General features: G+C 42.8%; 1 protein-coding gene across 1 annotated transcript in view; it reads right to left on the bottom strand.

The window, feature by feature from the left end:
• gcn1 (GCN1 activator of EIF2AK4) overlaps positions 1-19,663 on the bottom strand; it is a 52,854-nt gene that overhangs the window by 5,406 nt on the left and 27,785 nt on the right. The window contains exons 35-55 of the mRNA XM_037681267.1: positions 15,311-15,425; positions 14,861-15,040; positions 14,467-14,687; positions 14,310-14,378; positions 14,088-14,226; positions 13,812-14,008; positions 13,463-13,605; positions 13,264-13,381; positions 10,968-11,183; positions 10,680-10,844; positions 10,388-10,549; positions 10,208-10,300; positions 9,989-10,132; positions 7,036-7,305; positions 6,822-6,935; positions 4,031-4,261; positions 3,758-3,951; positions 1,327-1,441; positions 920-1,016; positions 609-757; positions 327-437 (exon numbers count right to left, since the gene is read on the bottom strand). Of these exons, the coding sequence (XP_037537195.1) occupies positions 327-437; positions 609-757; positions 920-1,016; positions 1,327-1,441; positions 3,758-3,951; positions 4,031-4,261; positions 6,822-6,935; positions 7,036-7,305; positions 9,989-10,132; positions 10,208-10,300; positions 10,388-10,549; positions 10,680-10,844; positions 10,968-11,183; positions 13,264-13,381; positions 13,463-13,605; positions 13,812-14,008; positions 14,088-14,226; positions 14,310-14,378; positions 14,467-14,687; positions 14,861-15,040; positions 15,311-15,425 (3,243 nt within the window). The remainder of the gene's footprint in view (positions 1-326; positions 438-608; positions 758-919; positions 1,017-1,326; positions 1,442-3,757; positions 3,952-4,030; positions 4,262-6,821; positions 6,936-7,035; positions 7,306-9,988; positions 10,133-10,207; positions 10,301-10,387; positions 10,550-10,679; positions 10,845-10,967; positions 11,184-13,263; positions 13,382-13,462; positions 13,606-13,811; positions 14,009-14,087; positions 14,227-14,309; positions 14,379-14,466; positions 14,688-14,860; positions 15,041-15,310; positions 15,426-19,663) is intronic.

Here is a 19,663-nt window from a genome sequence, read left to right on the forward strand (position 1 = left end):
ACTATTTACTACTTGTACTACTATTCCTACTTTGTGGTTTTTCACTTATCGTGGGGCTTCAGGGTACGGATACCCCATGATAAACGAGGGACTACTTTAATAGTATAATTATTGAACACTAAATAATTTGTCAATTATAAACTCTGCTGACTTCACTATTCAAAACAAACCAAAATAACCAATTCATACCGAATCATTCGCCTACACTTGACCCAAATAAAATAATTTTAGTTGGAACCCACTTCTCACTTTTTACACACCTGTCTAAATAAAGAAAAGGGAAGTGAAAGTGATTATCCGGCCGATGCAAAGGTTTTACGTCTTACCTTGACAAACTGTGTGACGATGCGCTGTAAAACATTACTGCTTCCCTCTGTTCGGAGGTGATGCCTCATCAGGTATCCCATGGCTCGGATCCCACTGGTAGCAATAGGAATCTTGATGAGGACAACAAAAATAGAAAAACAATCAAAGAGAATGGCAGAGAAACGGAGCTCTGGTTTTTCTGGATGGTTGTTGTGATCTGTATGTTCCCAAACTCCAGGAAGTCCCATCTTCCAACATGTCAGTCTTTATGGGTTAGCTGTGTTTCTGGTATGTGTGCTCACCCTGTCAGCAGTGGCGTTGGCCAAAACGGTCTCTGTCACGGTCTCGTAGTAATCCTTCCCACACAGCTTCTCGGGGGCAGACTTAACAGCTACGGCCAAGGCCAGGCTGCGGCCATGACGCACCATCCAGTCCACACCCGACACGTCCGCTGTGAGGAGGCAAATGTTAGCTCAGGCTCTCACCGCGACTGAAACAGTCGGGCATTATGCGAATCGTAACAAGTGTAGATAAAATATGTTTGTGCTTAGAGTAATTAGAAGACACTTCATGAACGAGACATGTGGATAACTGCTTTGGAAACAATACAAACCCAAGACATGCTGAAGTAGGAGACTCTTCAGCTCTTCCTCTGACTGGAAGGCACACAGCTCACCAACGCAGCCCGCTGAGGCCATACGGGTAGCATCCTGCAAGTGCACGCACACACACAAATATAAATGCTGTGTAGATTATACACAAAGTGTCACGACAGCTCAAAACCACCTTTTTAGAAAACCACATCCTCTGACTGACTTCCGTTTTTCTGCTTGAGATCACAGATACGGGCTCCTCGGAGCATTCCTCTGTGAAGCTCCAGTTTAGAAGTTTTAACAGCCACACTTAAGTTTAAGTTTTCAGTACGACTGCAGAATCAGTGGAGAATCGATGCTGAGCTGCCACAAATGTAACCTTTACAGCCGTTTTGATGCTCCGAGAGTCCTGCTTCTGTTGTCATACCTCATCGTGACCCAGCATGCCGAGTAATGTGGCGGTGATGTTTTTACGGATGGCTGGGTCCACTTTTGATCCGGCCCCCTGGATGACGAATCTTAAGGCCTGAAGCATGGTCTCCCTGCGTTCAAGAAAATCAAACGGATCAGAACAAACAGAAATGAATCCTGCAAACTGAGAGCTAAACCTTTCATGTCAATTTCATTTCAATAAGACTGAAGTCATCAGTTTTGGTCAACGTCCTGCTCCTGACACTCCTGGCTTCATACAGCCACTGTCAGGAATCTGGGAGTTATTTTTGACGGTGCTTTAAATTAGACAAACAAATAAATGCAGTTGTGAAATCCAGTTTCTTCCAACTAAGACTTATTGAACAGAAACATTCATATACGTAAAAATTCAATTAGTGACATGATTTATGGCAGCCAGCAGATTGCTCTGAGGTCTACTATAACTGAGAAAAAACTCAGAATGAGTGAGTCCTAAGCATCAAGTGAAATATATCTAAAGCTCTGGGTAAACAGGAAGTTAAACTCTCCAAGACTGTTGCAGCTTTAACAAGAATGTTTTATTTGTATTGTAATGCTCTGTATGTTGGTTTAGATCAATCATCTCTGCATCATTTACAAACCGTCCAGAACCAGCAGCAACTAGAAAACACCAACACATAACCTCAGTCCTGGCTTCTCTCCACTGACTTCCTGTCTGCTTCAGGGTTGATTTTAACATTTTATTGTTTGTTTTTTAAGTCTTAAAAGGTCTGGCCCTGTCTTCTTCATGTGATCTTATTAACATCTACACTGCAGTAAGAGCACTCTGGTCTAACCTAGTCTAGTTCATCTTAGATGTCTCCAGCTCCAAACTGAAGTCCAGAGGTGATCAGGCTTTTTTCAGCTGCTGCTCCTGAACTGTGGACCAGTTCACCTGATCTTTTAAAGACCGCTCAGACTGCCGAGACTTTAACCCTTTGCTCAAGACTCATGTGTTTTCCCTGGTGTTTGACCCAGGCACAGTCTGAGAACCAGAGATTGTTGCTGGATTTGATTATTAACTTTTAGTGTGTTTCCTGGGTGACACAACATGCATTTTCTTGTTCTTTTTTTGGTTTGGTTTCATTTTAATTTGACTAAACTGTAAAGCACTTTGGTCAGCTTGTGTTGTTTGTATGTGCTATAGGAATAAATTGACACTGACGTAATAAAGGCCTAGCCTCTGTTAAAGGAATGCACATCATCTGTCACTCATTATAGCTCTGCTTATTTAAACTGAATGAATTACAGACAGTTTTGTGTTGACTAATAAATGGTGGGGGCGCCCATCTCGAACTGGGTTGACTCCGAAGCGTTAACCAGTTGTACATCCAGTGATGACTTTCTGTAGGGTTAGTTAAAATTTGTCCCGGAGCTCATGAGATCACTTGTTAACAGACACACACATAAAAACACTCTCACATTCACAACAACAGCAACAACAGCAACAACAACAACAACAACAACAACAACAACAACAACAACACTTGCCTTTGCCTTTCTGTGGTAAAAAATGTTGTTTGACGTTACAGAGCTCAAACGTTCGTATCTTCTGGTGGACGATGATGCAACAAACAATATTTTTATTTAAAGATGTTGTGTCAAAGTGCCAATCACTTGTGTGAATGTTTAAAAATCATGAACACTATTGAGATCAGTTTTTCTTTGGTTCATTTTTCCAACATATAACTTGTTCTTAAATTTTTGTGAAATTTCAACTATTCATGTAATAAAATGTTCAGCTCATTCAGGACGTTCATGCTTTGACGTTTGCTTTTTGAAATATTTAGTTTTTTCTGCCATGTTTTCCTCATTGAAAATGAATGGAGCTCTTCACTTCAAACCTTTTGATCTGTTTAAAATCTTTTTCTGCTTATTTCAGATTTTGTTCTGCTTCAGCTTCTTTCTGCTAATTTCAGCCTCCTTCAGCTCCTTTTTGTTTTTTTCTGCTCACTTCAGCTATTTTCAGTACTTTTTCTGCTAATTTGAGCTTTTTCCATTTTCTTTCAGCTGATTTCAGCTTTTTATGCCTTTTCTATTACTTCTTAGGTATTTTCAGCTAATTTTAGCCTTTTTTCTGCCATTTTTTGTTGCTTGCATTTTGGGCTTCTTTCTAATATTTTGACATTTTTATGCTCCTTTCAGGTAATTTTAGCTTTTTTAAATCCTTTTCAGTTTCTTTTTTTTCTGTCCAATATCACGTTTTCTAAAATGTATTGTTAAAAGTTTAGCAATGAAACCTTTTCAGACAGGTTTAAACTTCTTCGGAAGCTTTCAGCAAAAGATTTTCAGTAATAAGCATGCACACTACGTTTTCACAGGAAATTCAAATTCCCCAGCTGTTTGTGATTAGTCAACACATAGAATTAGTAATAACTTAAGTAATAACTATCAGTGTGGGTGCTCACCTGACTCCAGAGTCCTCAGCATTGCGGATCGCAGAAAGCTGCTCAGTGAAAAGCGGATCGACTTTGGTGTGGATGGAAACCAGTTGACCCAGAGCCTCGGCGGCTCTCAGCCTCACCCCACGGCTGGAGTCCTGCAGGGCCTTCAGGAAGGTGGTCTGAAGCTGAGGGAGGAAGGGCTTCAGGGCAATGCCCACCTGACGGAGAAACAGCCACCGAGTTAGACGTCTGACGTCACATCAGCGATGGTTTGATGAGGGTTTTGAAGGTATGAACCTTTGCCAGCAGCAAGGTCAAGGTCTCCAACAGAGCGGTCTTCACCGTCCAGGCAAAGCGGTCTCCCAGGATTCGAATCAGAGGTCCAGTGATGTTGACGACTGAAGGTCGTAGGGCCTCAGAAGAGGTCAGTCTGATGACTCCTCCCAACGCTTTGGCTGCTTCTTCTTTCTGCTCAGGGCTGCCCGTGAGGACCCCTTCTCTCAGCACAGATAAGATACACGTCACACCCTGTGCAAACAAAGAAGGAGTAAATAAATATTAAGACAAAAGCCCCAAGATTTTATAGACATAAAGAGAACATGCCTACTTGGACTGGGCCATCAGCTTTTGTTGAAAACCTCACATGAGCCAGCACAAAGCAGCAGGTCTCCCACTGGATGGTAGGAGAACTGCCGAGCTTCATGCACCTGTGGACCTGAAGGTGCAGCCAGGCCACTCAGCCCGTGGTCTGGCTGCACCCTGGATGCTTTTTAAAGAGGTCTCTATTCAGGGCATATGTGCAGCAGCGAGTTGGTCCTCACCACTCACTTTTGCTCCATTTTCCAGCTGGACGACTCCATGTGGCCTCTGCTGTGTTAAACTCTGATGGAAGAGGGCGAGCACCTTTAACTGATGGTGGCCAATAAACTGTCTGGAAATACAGGAGTCTCCATATCCCACAGTGAGACGTTGAAATAAATGCTATGAAGGAGAACTTTAACTAACCCCAGTTCTCAGAGCAGCATGAGTGACAAGTCTCATCAGAAAACTCTTCTTGCTGGGACTACACTATTTAGAAGAAGGCTGCGTTGTAGCATAAACTACTTGAAGCGAAGGTGACTCAGGCGTCGTGACCACCAGCCGATCACCAGGGTGACCTGGGTAACCTAAAGATCTGTCCCGTTCAGACTGTCAGGAAAAATCAGATATGGGACGCATAGGGCAAAAAAAAAAAAAAATCTGATTCATGCCGCTTATGCCTGCAGTGTGAAGGCAGCCCAAGAGTCATGCTATAAACATTAACCTTGTCCATCTTGTTATATTTTTTCTGTCTTATTTTTTGCACATTCGACCTTGGGCTCAACTTGCAGGGACATGTACTCCTGGGAGGACCGACAAATATCTACGATGTTGTCAACAACCTTCAAACTGCATTTGATCTGCAGCAACTGGCTGCTATTAAATCTCTTTATTCTAATTAATAAAAACCGGTATACAGTAGTCCCTCAATACTTTGCGGTTCGACTTTCGTGGACTCGCTGTTTCGCGGGTTTTCAACGTAAGATTGCACATGACACATGATTGGCTGATTGATGGAAGGCGACCAGCCAGAGCACTGTGCTCTGTATCCCAGGCGCTGATTGGCTCAGTAACTGTAGCATCAGTCTGTCTGCTCTCTTTCGATGTGCTCTTTTGTGAAATTTTCATAAGAGACTGAATTTATTTCAAGTCCTATGATGCAACCCAAACGTTCTGCGCATTCTAAGGTTTCAGGCAGCGAACCCAAGGAGTCACTTTAATATTGCTCACGTCATGTGATTGGGACAGTACGGGATAAAAAGTCAACGGGAGTGGAAACCAACCAATAGGACAAAAAACAAAAATACTCAGACAGGCGCTGCCATTTTGTAGTTTTATTTCAATAAGCCTACACTGTAACTCAAGTCAAAAGAACTACACGGCCCAGAAGTCAACAGTGGTTCCGGCCTCTGCTTTCTGCCGAAATTCAAAGAACAGCAATGGAGCTAGCAAACACTAACGAAGAAACCGATGTGATAAAAATAGTTTTGCAAAGCAAAGTCAGAAGTAACAATCTATCAAACTCACAGAACTGGCAGGAAAGTCTCAAATAATCCTGAAGCTGAACTCATCCTTCAAGTTGCATCTTCACCGGTGAGTACCCATGTAAAATTTAACAGTACTGTACAGTACATAAAAGTATCCAACAAAGTTAAGTCAGGCCCTCTGGACAGTTTCTTTGTGTTGAAATGTTTCGTCGTTCATCCAAAGGACTTCATCAGTCCGAGGAGTCACAAACAAACCGAGTCCCACGAGCAGCACACTCCCATAGTGGGCCAACCAGTTTGATGGTGATAAGATGGTTTCTGGAGTCCACCCTCTCCTCTGTTAACTCCTCTGAGGCAGCCATAGCCAAAGTGATTCAAAACATCAAAGTTCATGCTCAGTAATCCAGGTAAAAAAGAGATTGTGGGACTCAAGTTTGTTGTGGCTCCTCTGACTGATGAAGTTCTTTGGATGAAGGACAAAACATCTCAACAAAAACAGAAACCATCCAGAGGACCCGACTGAACTTTGTTGGATTTTCTACCTGGATTATTGAGCATGAACTTTGATACATATAAATATGTTGTTAAAATTATGTAGGTTTAAGAGTTTAGAACATTGCAAGAGTGTGGGAAGGGTTCATAAAGCCTTAAAATTAATATAAATACTAAAATAAATATAACGTCCCTACTTCACAGATTTGCACCTATCACGGGGGTGTCTGGACCCCTGTGATAGGTGAGGGACTGCGTACTATACTTAGTTTTCCACATTATGCATTTACATTTTGTCTTAGTTTGTATTATTAAATAAAGTGCTCTAAATAAATAAATAAAGTGTACCAGTACTCAGTTTTCCACATTATGCATTTATATTTTGTCTTAGTTTGTATTACTAAAGCGCTCCACAACTTATTTGTACCTAACAATGGACAGATGCACTTTTTAGCATGTCCTTACACATAAACTTTTCTGTTCACAGCAGAAGTGAAGACAACTGGTGAGTGTAGTAGTTCTGTACTTACTTTCTTGGGCAGACAGAAGCCAGGCAGATGTTGACCCTTCACATCTGCCATTACTGATCTGATGTCTCTGTGCAAGTCATCTATTAGAGCCAGCTGGCTGCTTGCATCCAGTTTCTATAGACAAAAAAGACAAAAATACTTATTTTCACTCTTAAAACATTACCAATGTACTTGACTATCCTGTGTAGATTCCCAGACTTTCCCATGAGCACACCTTAGTGATGGAGTTGATGGTATCCCAGCTCTGCGACAGGACCTCAGGGTTGGAGTCGTTCAGGAGGCGGATGAGGCCCGACAGTAGGCTGCGAGTGTGAGCGCTGTAATCCAGGCGAGTGCGAGCAAAGTAAGCATTCAGGATGGTGACGGCTGCCTGTCTGAGGCCTGAGTCGGCTCCTCGGGTCGCCTCCAGCAGGTCTTCTATGATGATCCTCTGACCTACTTCATCGTCCACGGAGAGGATCACGGTCTGACAGCTGAACAACTCCTGAGCCGAACCAAACAGACGTATTTATAGAGGACAACATAGAAAAAATGTGCCTTGAAGGAACAAGAATAAACTAAATTTACGATAAGAACAATCAGATTTAATGCTCCTAAATAATACATGTAGGAGAATTTCATTGTGGAAATCAATGTTCCTGCACATTTACCATTTTAAAATTTCAGGCTCAAATTAGCAGTTGTTCAAACAATTTTTCACCATTTTGGGACTCAAGTACAACTATTACCTGTATATGTACAATAGAATGAACATAAAAAAATCAGAACAGACACCTTTGACACATAGAAAATTAAAACAATTTCCTGTTTTAATAATGACTAATTACAGCTGTTCTTTACCACAACATGAGGTTCATTTGTGAGATTATGTTCTGATCTAGGGTCCAACAGAAGAAATAAGCGGTACGCTGACGTTCCCATCTCTGAGGGATTTGAATGGTGAATGTAGTTTAAGTGTTTTTCTGGACAGGAGTTAAACAGGAAATGAAAGTAAACCGTAATGTTTTTGGTGCAAGATATTCAAGTGTTTATGTATCTTTACTGTGGAGGAGAACAGATTTTTTTTTTCTTGTCTGAGACAGCGCAGAGCGATGGATCCTGGCAAGTGGAGGGAACAGTTTTATGCACCACCAGGTTTAGTGGAGGAGCCATGGGGTGGCCAATGGTGGCCTTGGCTACCTCAATCATTTAAGGAAACTATACTTTTAAGCAATATAAAAACTAAAACACGTAGATTCCTCAAATGATAGGGGTGGTTGATTTACATTTAAATCAGAATCAGAATAAACTTTATTATCATTGTACCGAAGTACAGTGAGATTGTTTGTATAGTTGTCCGAAAGACGGGCGGAGTGCACATTGCTGCTGTTCCTAAGAGCGCGGCCCCTTATTCTTTTAGATAGAAATGGGGAAAAGGCCATGAGGAGAGGATAGTGTATAAATAAAGGTTGAATGAATGAATGAATGAATTACAAAAAAAAATCTCTTCACACCTTGTCCTTATCAGGACATGATTTAAGACATCAAAACTCTACCAGCAGGCACATTTACAGACACATTACATACTGTATGCATTTGACGACAAGATTTGTCCATGAAGCACTTCCAGATAGCACCATAGTCCTGATAAGATGTTGGTGTCAGTCGGTACAGCTCTGATAAGCATTCACAGAAATTTTCATTGGGGGGGGGGGGGGGGGGTGTTTGCGATAAACAGAGTTTTCTTAGTTTACACATATCCCAAGAGAAATTTGATGTTGGCCTGCTTCGAGGCCAAACGGGGGGGGGTCAGATTCAGATAAGCCACAGTTGTTGATTTTTTCAGACAGACTGTTATTTCTCGTCAGCCTTGAGTTCTGCTTGTACTTTCGATCCAAAATGGCCAGAGATGTGGGCATTCCACTGGTCCGTGCTTATTAGCTCCCTCCAAGGTCGTCTCCTACATGCTGGCGAGTCCCAGAAGCTGCAAGTGGTCTGTGATTCTCACAAATGGCTTCCATCTTATGGTTGAGCTCATAAATCAGCTGATTTTGAGTGCTAGAAGCATGAACCAAACCTTCACACAGGCTCGGCAGCTTTGCCATAGCCGAAACTGCTGCCGCCATCTTCTTTAATGGCCAATAACATACTGTAGGTATCCGCCAGTGCCAAAAAGCAGAAACCCTGCTATCATGATTCCAATATGGCGTCCTCCAATAAGGAAAGGCACATCAGATCCATGACGTATCCTGCCGCATGCATCTCAGCGGGGCATGAGGGTTCTCCAGGACCCTATCGCTTTGTTGAAAAAATTTCATCGATTGCACTGAAAGTCCAGCTGACCAGATCTATGACAGTAGTTTACGTTTCAGAAGATGTGTAAATAGGAGCACCGATACACAAGACAGTGAGCAAAAAAGCAGGAGGAGGACGGGAGAGGGAAGAAAGGTGTCCGTCTTGCACGAAAGCGAGTGAGGAAAAAATTAAAATTTAAAAAATGGTGGTGACCAACTAGAATTTTGATGCAGCAACCCAGTTTTCTAAAGGAACCTTTCTTTCACCTGGAGATGTAGCCACATACCTAACTGGAAGTTGGTACCTCTCTTTAACCCCCAAGTTATCATGCTCATCACATGTACAAACTGATGGACAAACAGTATTTCCAATTCCTCCTCTTCAATCCGTGACGGGGAACAACAATTTAAATTTAAAATCCAACAGGGAGCATTCCTCTTCTTCAAGGAACTGAGAGATGGATAGCTGCATGGCTAGATCCAAAGTTAGTCTTTTGTAACTCTCATGTTCGGATCATCTTTATTGAGCCAATGAAACATTGCTCTTAAATTGACTTGGTCATGGCTATAAACTCCCACACAAGTATAAGTGCTATGTGTTGTCATCATTGTATGTTCCCATACAATGATGAATTTGGTTCTCTGCATTGAACCCATCGCACCTGAGATACACCAGGTGGAGCAGTGGGCAGCTATGTGAGCGCCCCAGGGAGCCACTGACTCCCAGCCATTCCGGGAGTCGAACCAAGACTTTCTGGTTCCAAGTCAGCTGCCCTACTTCTACCCCATCTCGGCCCCTGACATCACCAAACTCTCTCAATTATTCTCAAATAAACATAAGAAGGAGAGAATGAACACTGTAACACAGCAGCAAGACAAACAGGCTGGATTTACCTGTACTTCTTGTTCTGTTCCCAGCTTTCCTTTAAGAGAGGAGAGCAGAGCGGGAAGAATGACACCAAGATGGCGGGTCAGAGCATCTCCAGCCACAGCAGACAGGAAGGCCAACACTCGAGTGTTCACAGGAGGAGCAGTCAGCTGGAACCACACAGGAGGTTTGCTTTAATCACAGACATAAAACACTTCCAGCTGAAACAGTTGGTGATGGTTTACCTTTGGAACCAAATATGGCAGCACAGAACGACTCTTCACTGCCATGACTTGCTTCAGACCGTCTAAAGCAAACTCAGCCGTTTCCTCGTCATCCTGGGGAAGACACATTCAGTATGTTAGAGGTTAAAAACTGTTTCCAGATCATTTTTGGACTCCAGATGTGTGTTCCCCTTCTCTCACCAGCTGCTTGAGTAGAGTAGGCAGGATGTCGTCCAGCGCCTGGTGGCCGATGGTCGCGTGGAGCTGCTCGAAGGTTTTGGCTGCAGCCTCTCGGACCTCCTCCAGAGGGTCACAGAGAGCCTTCCTCACTGTGGGGACTAGTGACTCAGAGAAGACCAGCACCTACAATACACAGTCTTTATTTAACCACAGCCTTCTGCTGCATTACCTGAGGGAAGTTTTAAAATGTTTCAGAAAAAACGCTTTCATCTCCTGTTGGTGGAAACACAACCTAAACATATTTATGACTCACTGCATCTCTGCTGGTGGACTTCATGATCTCACTGAGACCGATGCAGACACCCTGCCTCTCATCACTCTTATCGGAGCGAAGCCCTTCCTCCAGGATGGGAATGATCTCAGGGAGGATCTTCTCTCCTAGCTTCCTCACGAGGTCGCCCAGCGTCCGAGCAGCAATCTGAAACCATGCCAACAGAGCAAAGGACTTTTTGTGGCACCTTTCACACCAGAGGACGTCACAAAGCAGAAATAATAAAAACAGAGTGCTTTGATAAAAACTAAAATGAAAACTGAACGATACCGTTCTCTTGTCAGGGCAGGTAGAAGCCAGGAAGCCCAGCAGGAGACTGAAGAGGGTTGGGAGGATCTCCCTCAGCGTCCGGGGGGTGTTGGATACAACAATCTTCCACACATGAAGGGAAGCCTGACGAACAACCAGCTGGGTGTCGGAGCGGCCCATGTAGAGTCCCGAGAGCACACGGTTACGCCGCTCGGCTCCCAGAGCATAGATGATAGCCTGGAAGGATAGAAATCACACCTGAACAACGTGGAACGCTTTCCAAACCACCAAAGTCCATGCTCAATAATCCAGGTATAAAATCCAACAATGTTCAGTCAGGTCATCTGGACAGTTTCTTTCCAGCTTTCCAAACCATTTGCTTTTGTAAAAACATAGCCCGACCCAAACAAAGATAGAGTGTATATAAAATGAACTGTATAATGTTCAAAGCATTTAGGCCAACAACCATTTCTGAACAGATTTTACCGGTAATCAACTTTTGCAAATTTTGTCAACTTGTGCTTCAAATATAAAACGTAAAAATATAGTTTGTCAAAGTACCGGTACATAAAATATAGTGTTTGTATTGTATTGTTTTATTATCCTTTGAGATTTATTGATGGGGAGGAGGACAGAGTTTTGTTCATACTGGTTTGTTTTACAGGATTTTTCTTTTCTTTCAGAAGAAGTTTCACTTGACAACTTTCTGTTTGACTGGGACTACAACTATGTTAAGCATCACCAAAAACTGAAGCAGTTTTCTTTATACTGCAGAATTTTCAGCATACATAGTTCCTAAGTCAACACATTTCTGCTGCTGCGGGTTTGCTGACGTGAGAGCTTACGCTAGCTAATCACTTCAGCTAACTTGAGCTAACATTAGCTACTCCCTTCAGCTAACTTGAGCTAGCAGTAGCTACTTACTTCAGCTAACATGAGCTAACATTAGCTACTTACTTCAGCTAACATGAGCTAACACTAGCTACTCCCTTCAGCTAACTTGAGCTAGCAGTAGCTACCATATTTTTTGCTGTATAAGTCAGTTTTTTTGCATAATTAGTATGCCTGCGACTTATAGGCTGAAGCGACGTATTTATGGATTTTTTTCCCCAAATTTATAAACCAATTTTTGACTGAGGTATGACTTTTCATTCATTCTGACTGAAATATTGAACACTACCATTTTTCAGCTGCTAGATGGCAACAGAGCAGTATAGCATGCCGTTGTGTCATGTAATAGGGAAAAGTGGCTATTAATGACACAATCGGCTTGTCAGACTGTCACCTTCGTCCAGCTCGCTTGGCGCAACCATCAATTCAGCTGCATTTCGCTGCGCCACCCCAGCGAAATGTAGCTAATTTGACCAATGAAGTGCATTTATTAAGTAAAAGTTCAACTGAGACACACCTTTGCTATAATTTCGAGCAAACAAATAATTGTTTTAGGTGTTTATCTTGTTAAATTTCAAAGAATTGTGCAGCGTTCCTCCGTCCTTTTTTCCTCCCTGTCTGCGTGCTCCCAGAGCACCGAGGCAACAAATACTTTTGAAATACAGCTGATGTGACCGTTAAAGTCCTTTTATTAAGTAAAAGTTCAACTGAAACACACCTTCACTATAAAGTCAATCAAACAAATAATTGTTTTAGGTGCCTATCTTGTTAAATTTCGAAGAAATGAGCAGCGACTTGTCCTTCTGCGCGTTCCTACTTCCCCGTGTTGGGTTTTAAAATGCAGCTGATTTGATCATCAAAGTGAATTTATTAAGCAAAAGTTAAACTGAGACACACCATTGCTTTAATTTCGAGCAAATAAATAATTGTTTTTAAGTGTTAAGCTGGTTAAATTCTTGTTAAAGTCCTCCCGTGCACGCCCCCGCAGCCGCCATTTGGCAGCCAATAAATTTTTGGCACACCAGCCCACATTTCTGGGTTGTCAGTGGTGAAACGTAACAAACGCTACACGTCAGTGATGACGCATAATAGATGTGACATATACGGCGAAGCCACGTATTTATGTTTTTTTCCACTTTATTAGACATATTTGGACTGATGTGACTTATAGGGCGGAGCGACGTGTACGGCGGAAAATATGGTAATGTCCAATCCTCTGACAGTCTGTTTTCCAGAGTACAAATTATTGTTCGCTACAACATAATGTGTCCTAATGACGACCCTCCAATCCCTGCTTTGGTACATTTTGAACACGTTAAGCCTTCAACATATAAAATAGTCCTATAGCCTACAGCTACGTATGTGAGGACATGACCATGTTTATTAACAGGATAAATCTGTACTGGATTTGCTAAAAAGTTCATACTTTATTGGATGCGGCGGTTCCAAAGTTGTCATCTTCTGAGGCCGTCTCTGTGGTCATCTTTCCTGTTACTCCTGAGATATGGAACAGCAGGTCTCCCAGCAGCTGTACAGAGCTGAACCTATAAACCAACAGAGACATGTAAGGCATTTCCTCTGTTACTCAATATGAGGAGTCATTTAATGACCAACACATCACTAACCTGATCCTCCACAGGTCATCAAACAGGCCTTGCTCCAGCTCTGGCAGCAGCAGAGCGATGGCAGTCTCAGCATACATGCTGATGATTCGCTGGCCAGCTCGCAGTGCTGTGTCTCTCACATACTCGTTCTCATCAGCTAGTGCCTGAAGAGTCAAGCAGGAAAGGTTAGGAGCTGCAGTAACATGACATCACACCAGCACACAGGAGGAAACAAATTTTTAAAAGTCTGGTTAAGACATATATTTGTTTAGCGTAAAACCTCTCATCACACATCTGATAAGGAACAAATACACAGGATCAAACTCATACAGTCAAATTTACATTGCAGAATAAACAAAGTCACCAGCACCTTGAGAATGCAGGGGATAATGGGTCCCACGTATGGGGTAAATTTATCTCCAAAGGTGAGTGGCAGGTAGATAAACATCATGATGTAGCCGTCTCTGACGTGGGATGCAATGTCCACCTTGCAGGCAGTCTGCACGACGTCTGGCATCAGTTTGTCCAGTTTCTCCACTCCAAGTCCAGCCATCACCTCAGCCAGACCTGAGAGGACCATCACAATCAGTCCTCGACTCAGCCACTCAGTCATCCCAAACAATGAACGGCCTGCAGGAGAACTGACCTTGCGCAGCTCCGGATCGGTCCACGGAGCTCTGCTCAGATGCCAGTGTCTCCATGAGCCACGGCAACAGGTCATCAAAGCAAGACTCACCCATCCCCTTCACCATGGCGCCCAAGGCTTTGGCTGAGACCGTACGGACCTGGACAGGAGAGGATTCAGTGCAGCTTTTGTTTCACACACAGACAGGAGACTATCATGGCTGATGATCTTCACTAAACACACCTCAGGCACTGGGTCCAACAGGGAAGCCTTCAGTCCAGGAATAACGCTTGGCAGATAGGGAGACAAATCCTGGTTGAAAAAAAAAGTTGAAACATTTTTTTTTTTTAAATTATGCAAGTTCTTTGAGTGAATAAATGTATTTTTGTACAAAGTCTACCTTCTGGTCGGTGAGCGAGTACATGTTCCCGATAATCTGCGCGGCCATCTTTCGGGTGTCCGTGGAGCGATCCTGAAAGGCTCTCTGGACGATGGGCATGATGAGGGCCAGGGAGGGTGCATCGATAAAGTGCACAAACTTGGTGTCCAGCAGGGTCTGCAGGCACATCTGGGTTTTCCTGGATGGATCAGTGAGTGCGTCCAACAGAATGGGCGTGATGGCTGGGCGAAGAAGGACAATGGTACAGTTATGAAAGTTTGGAAACAAACGATTTCTGACCCATATTAGGGTTAGAGTTATAAGAGTTTAACAGTCTAGTCTTGTTACAAATAGAAGGTTACAGGGAACAGAACCTTTATGGTACAGGTCCATTTCATGAATCGGAAACATTTACCCAAAATTTCAGGGTTGCGAATGACAGAGCCAATCTGTCGGAGAGCCTGCTGGCCAGCCTTCTGCACCTTAACATGGGAGTCAGTCAGCACCTCCGTCAGCTTGGGGACGATGCTGGGCAGACAGGACGACAACTGCTTGGGCGCGCAATAAGCCATGGCACCCAACAACTCCACCGAGCCTGGAGGAGAAGCAGAGGGGAGTCAAAAAGAACAGTTTTATGAATAGGAAATAAACAGAAACCGTCATAAAATGAGAAATAAAAAAGTCATGGCTGCTAACTAGACTGTTAATTAAGTGTTGTCTCTTCTTGTCACTTGATGTTTGATTTAAATAAATTTAGAACCTGGTAAAGACCAGACTGTTTTAATTAAGCCCTGATGTGTAAAACCCCAGAACTGAAACAGAGTAGGTGTTGTTCTTCTCACGACTGTATTTAACCAAACCTTACCTGCTTTGGTCCTCCATGATTCCTCCTCCAGGGCCACCAGCAGGGAGGGGAGCACAAGCTTCACTCCATGGGCGCTCAGGTTCCTCATCACAGCTTTGGCACAGTCATCTGCAGCCTGGAGTGAACACGGAAGATGTTACATTTTAAGAGGGGAACACTCCCACAGGAATGGGAGGAGAGAACCTCCACAGTGAGTCTCTCCATAGTGGACAAATGAAACCAAGTTTTATTGGTTCGACTGTGACCCGTTTAGTAATTTCTAGAGATGCACCGATATCAATATTTGTATCAGTACCGATATCTGAAAAACTTTTGGATTGGATATCAGTGACAATGTGACCGATCCATTTTCCGATCCAACCTGCCGAGATTTCCGATCCATGATGCATGTTGGCTTCAAACTGCGGAATGGATTTCCTGAACGGCGGCGTGTCTCATGAGCCCAGAGTAATAAGACCCGCCTCACATCCAGGAAATCCATTTCACAGTTTGCAGCCAGCTACAACGTGAGGACTGAGTTAGCAGCACTGTGGCTAACAGCTAACAAAGTTTTCATCTAAACATGTCCGCTGTGTGGAAGTATTTTACACTAGAAACACCACAAAGCAACGCAGCAACGTGCAATGTCTGCAGAGCCATAGCGCCACATTAAACCGCGGTAAAGTTAGTTTCACGTTGGACATTCGCGCTCCAGGGCTTCAGCATGGCGCTACTCTCGCTGAACCCTAAACAGGCAACTCCACCCCGGCCAGCTGCGTCCAATCTGCCCCGCTAAATCTGTCCGTCTCTGAGGAGGGACAGACTGAGCGCGGCTGACCAAAATCAGGCTGCTTGCTTCGGATTGAACAAGAAGAAGACATCGCTGAAACCACGGAGCTCAAATGTTTACAGAGAAGTTGCTAAACTTCATCATAATTAATGACCAACCACTATCACTTGTAGAAAACAAAGGATTTCTCAGCTTGATACTTGCAGCCAAGATATACAGTGCCTTGCAAAAGTATTCGGCCCCTTGAACTTTTCAACCTTTAGCCACATTTCAGGCTTCAAACAAAAAGATATAAAATTTTAATATTTGTGAAGAATCAACAACAAGTGGGACACAATCTTGAAGTGGAATGAAATTTATTGGATGTGTCAAACTTTTTTAACAAATAAAAAACTGAAAAGTGGGGCGTGCTATATTATTCGGCCCCTTGCGTTAATACTTTGTAGCGCCGCCTTTTGCTGCAGTTCCAGCTGCAAGTCTCTTGGGGTTTGTCTCTATCAGTTTTGAACATGGAGACACTGAAATTCTGCCCATTCTTTTTGCAAAACAGCTCGAGCTCAGTGAGTTTGGATGGAGAGCGTTTGTGAACAGCAGTCTTCAGCTCTTTCCACAGATTCTCGATTGGATTCAGGTCTGGACTTTGACTTGGCCATTCCAACACCTGGATATGTTTATTTGTGAACCATTCCATTGTAGATTTGGCTTTATGTTTTGGATCATTGTCTTGTTGGAAGATAAATCTCCGTCCCAGTCTCAGGTCTCTTGCAGACTCAAACAGGTTTTCTTCCACAATGCTCCTGTATTTGGCCCCATCCATCTTCCCATCAATTCTGACCATCTTCCCTGTCCCTGCTGACGAAAAGCAGGCCCAAACCATGATGCTGCCACCACCATGTTTGACAGTGGGGATGGTGTGTTCAGGGTGATGAGCTGTGTTGCTTTTACACCAAACATATTGTTTTGCATTGTGGCCAAACAGTTTGATTTTGGTTTCATGTGACCAGAGCACCTTCTTCCACATGTTTGGTGTCTCCCAGGTGCTTGTGACAAACTTTAAACACTTTTTATGGATATCTTTGAGAAATGTCTTTCTTCTTGCCACTCTTCCATAAAGGCCAGATTTGTGCAGTGTACGACTGATTGTTGTCCTATGAACAGACTCTCCCACCTCAGCTGTAGATCTCTGCAGTTCATCCAGAGTGATCATGGGCCTCTTGGCTGCATCTCTGATCAGTCTTCTCCTTGTTCCAGATGAAAGTTTAGAGGGACGGCCGGGTCTTGGTAGATTTGCAGTGGTCTGATACTCCTTCCATTTCAATATGAGTGCTTGCACAGTGCTCCTTGGGATGTTTAAAGCTTGGGAAATCTTTTTGTATCCAAATCCGGCTTTAAACTTCTCCACAACTGTATTTCAGACCTGCCTGGTGTGTTTCTTGGTCTTCATGATGCTCTCTGCGCTTTGAACAGAACCCTGAGACTATCACAGAGCAGGTGCATTTATACAGAGACTTGATTACACACAGGTGGATTCTATCCCCCCATCTCTCTGATTTGCTACAACCGTATGTCCCACCGCGTTCCCTGAGGTCAGCGGACCAGTTGCTCCTCACAGTTCCAGGAACTCGTCTTAAGCACAGAGGTGACAGGGCCTTCTCTGTAGCAGGACCAAGAGTTACCTCTGCTTGTCAGACAGGCCCCCTCCCTCTCGGTTTTCAAGTCCCGCTTAAAAACTCACTACTATTCAGTAGCTTTCAACACCAGATGATCTGTGTCTTAATCCAGTATGCTCCACACTGGTTTGTCGTCATTATCTGCATCGTTTTTATGTCTATATTCTGATTTACCTCATTTTGTATTTTGCTTTGTGTGTTACCTGTTGTTCTGTCTGTACAGCACTTTGGTTGGCCTTGTAGCTGTTTAAGTGCTTTATAAATAAAGTGGTATTGTATGGTATTTATCATCATCAGTCATTTGGGACAACATTGGATCATTCATAGATCCTCACTGAACTTCTGGAGTGAGTTTGTTGCACTGAAAGTAAAGGGGCCTAATAATATTGCACGCCCCACTTTTCAGTTTTTTATTTGTTAAAAAAGTTTGACACATCCCAAAAATGTCATTCCTCTTCACGATTGTGTCCCACTTGTTGTTGATTCTTCACAAAAAAATAAAATTTTATATCTTTATGTTTGACGTCTGAAATGTGGCAAAAGGTCGAAAAGTTCAAGGGGACCGAATACTTTCGCAAGGCACTGTAGTTTACCCTCCAGGAGATATCAGTACAACAGTAGACAATCGTAAAAAAACATGTGATTTGAAAATTACAAGAAAATTATATATATACACACACACACACACACACACACACATATATATATGTGTGTGTGTGTGTATGTATAAACCGAAATAAAAACAGCTACAATATAAAGTGATGTAAAATACTAAAAACAGGAACATGTCTGTTGGTTTATGCCATGAACTTAGCAGATGTTTGAAGCCATTTAACATTTTATTTTATTTAATTGATTTGTTCATTCATTTAAAAGAAACAAAACAAATTCATCAAAAAAAAACAACATTGAATGAAAAGAGTGCAGAAAGGAGAAAAATCTTATATCAGCCACTTATAAATTAAAAAAAAAACCTTTAAACAATCACTTAATCACTTTAATATCCACTTTAAAACTAGGAATAAAAAGAAACATGTTTTGTGTTAGCAGAATTTAATTCTAACTTTAAAACTTATCCAACATTAATACAACTTACCTCAAGTTGCCTTTTTGGACATGCATGCATATATTTGTACAAATTGTACTTGAGAGGAGATTATTACAGCCTCATATAAAATCAATGATGATCATGATATCGGAACTGGATCGGTATCGGCCGATATTTAGATTTAGGTATCGGGATCGGATTAGAAGTATAAAAAAAAAGTGGATCGGTGCATCCCTAGTAATTTCATTGGTCAGATTTTTTTAACCTTTATTTATACAGGTAGTCTCATTGAGTCTTGAGGACCCACCCCCAGACTTTTATTAGGCAGCTATGTGAGCGCCCGGTTGTGATGAGGCTAAATGTATTGGCAGTAGGGCTGCAACAACGAATCGATAAAATCGATAAAAATCGATAAAAATCGATGATTAAAAGCGTTGGCAACGAATTTCGTTATCGATTCATTGTGTCGCGCGATTATGCATCTTTCATGGCGCTGCGGAGCCGTTTCGTTTTGTTCACGGGCAGTTCATTGTCAATGCTGACTGACAGAATAAAGTTTGAAAAAAAAAAACTGCAGCGCAAGTCGAACAGAGCAAGGGGGGAGCAAAGCAGTGGCGGTGTTTTTAAAGGAAATTTAAGTAAATTTTACAAATGACCGACGCAGCGAAAACTGTTTGACCCAAGTCCTGCAAAGTGTGGGAGAACTTCACAAAGATAAAAAATGAGAAGCATGTCGCTTTGAAAATCACCGACACGACACGGGAGAACCACGCTGATAAACGTAAACATGTCGGAGTCACGAGCTGCAGCTGATACATGTCTCACTCCCAACTCGTGTTGCAGGTGAGTCTCTACAATTTAACACA

This window comes from Nematolebias whitei, chromosome 8, assembly GCF_014905685.2.
Source record: "Nematolebias whitei isolate Nwh7 chromosome 8, NemWhi1, whole genome shotgun sequence".
Lineage (NCBI taxonomy): Eukaryota > Metazoa > Chordata > Actinopteri > Cyprinodontiformes > Rivulidae > Nematolebias > Nematolebias whitei.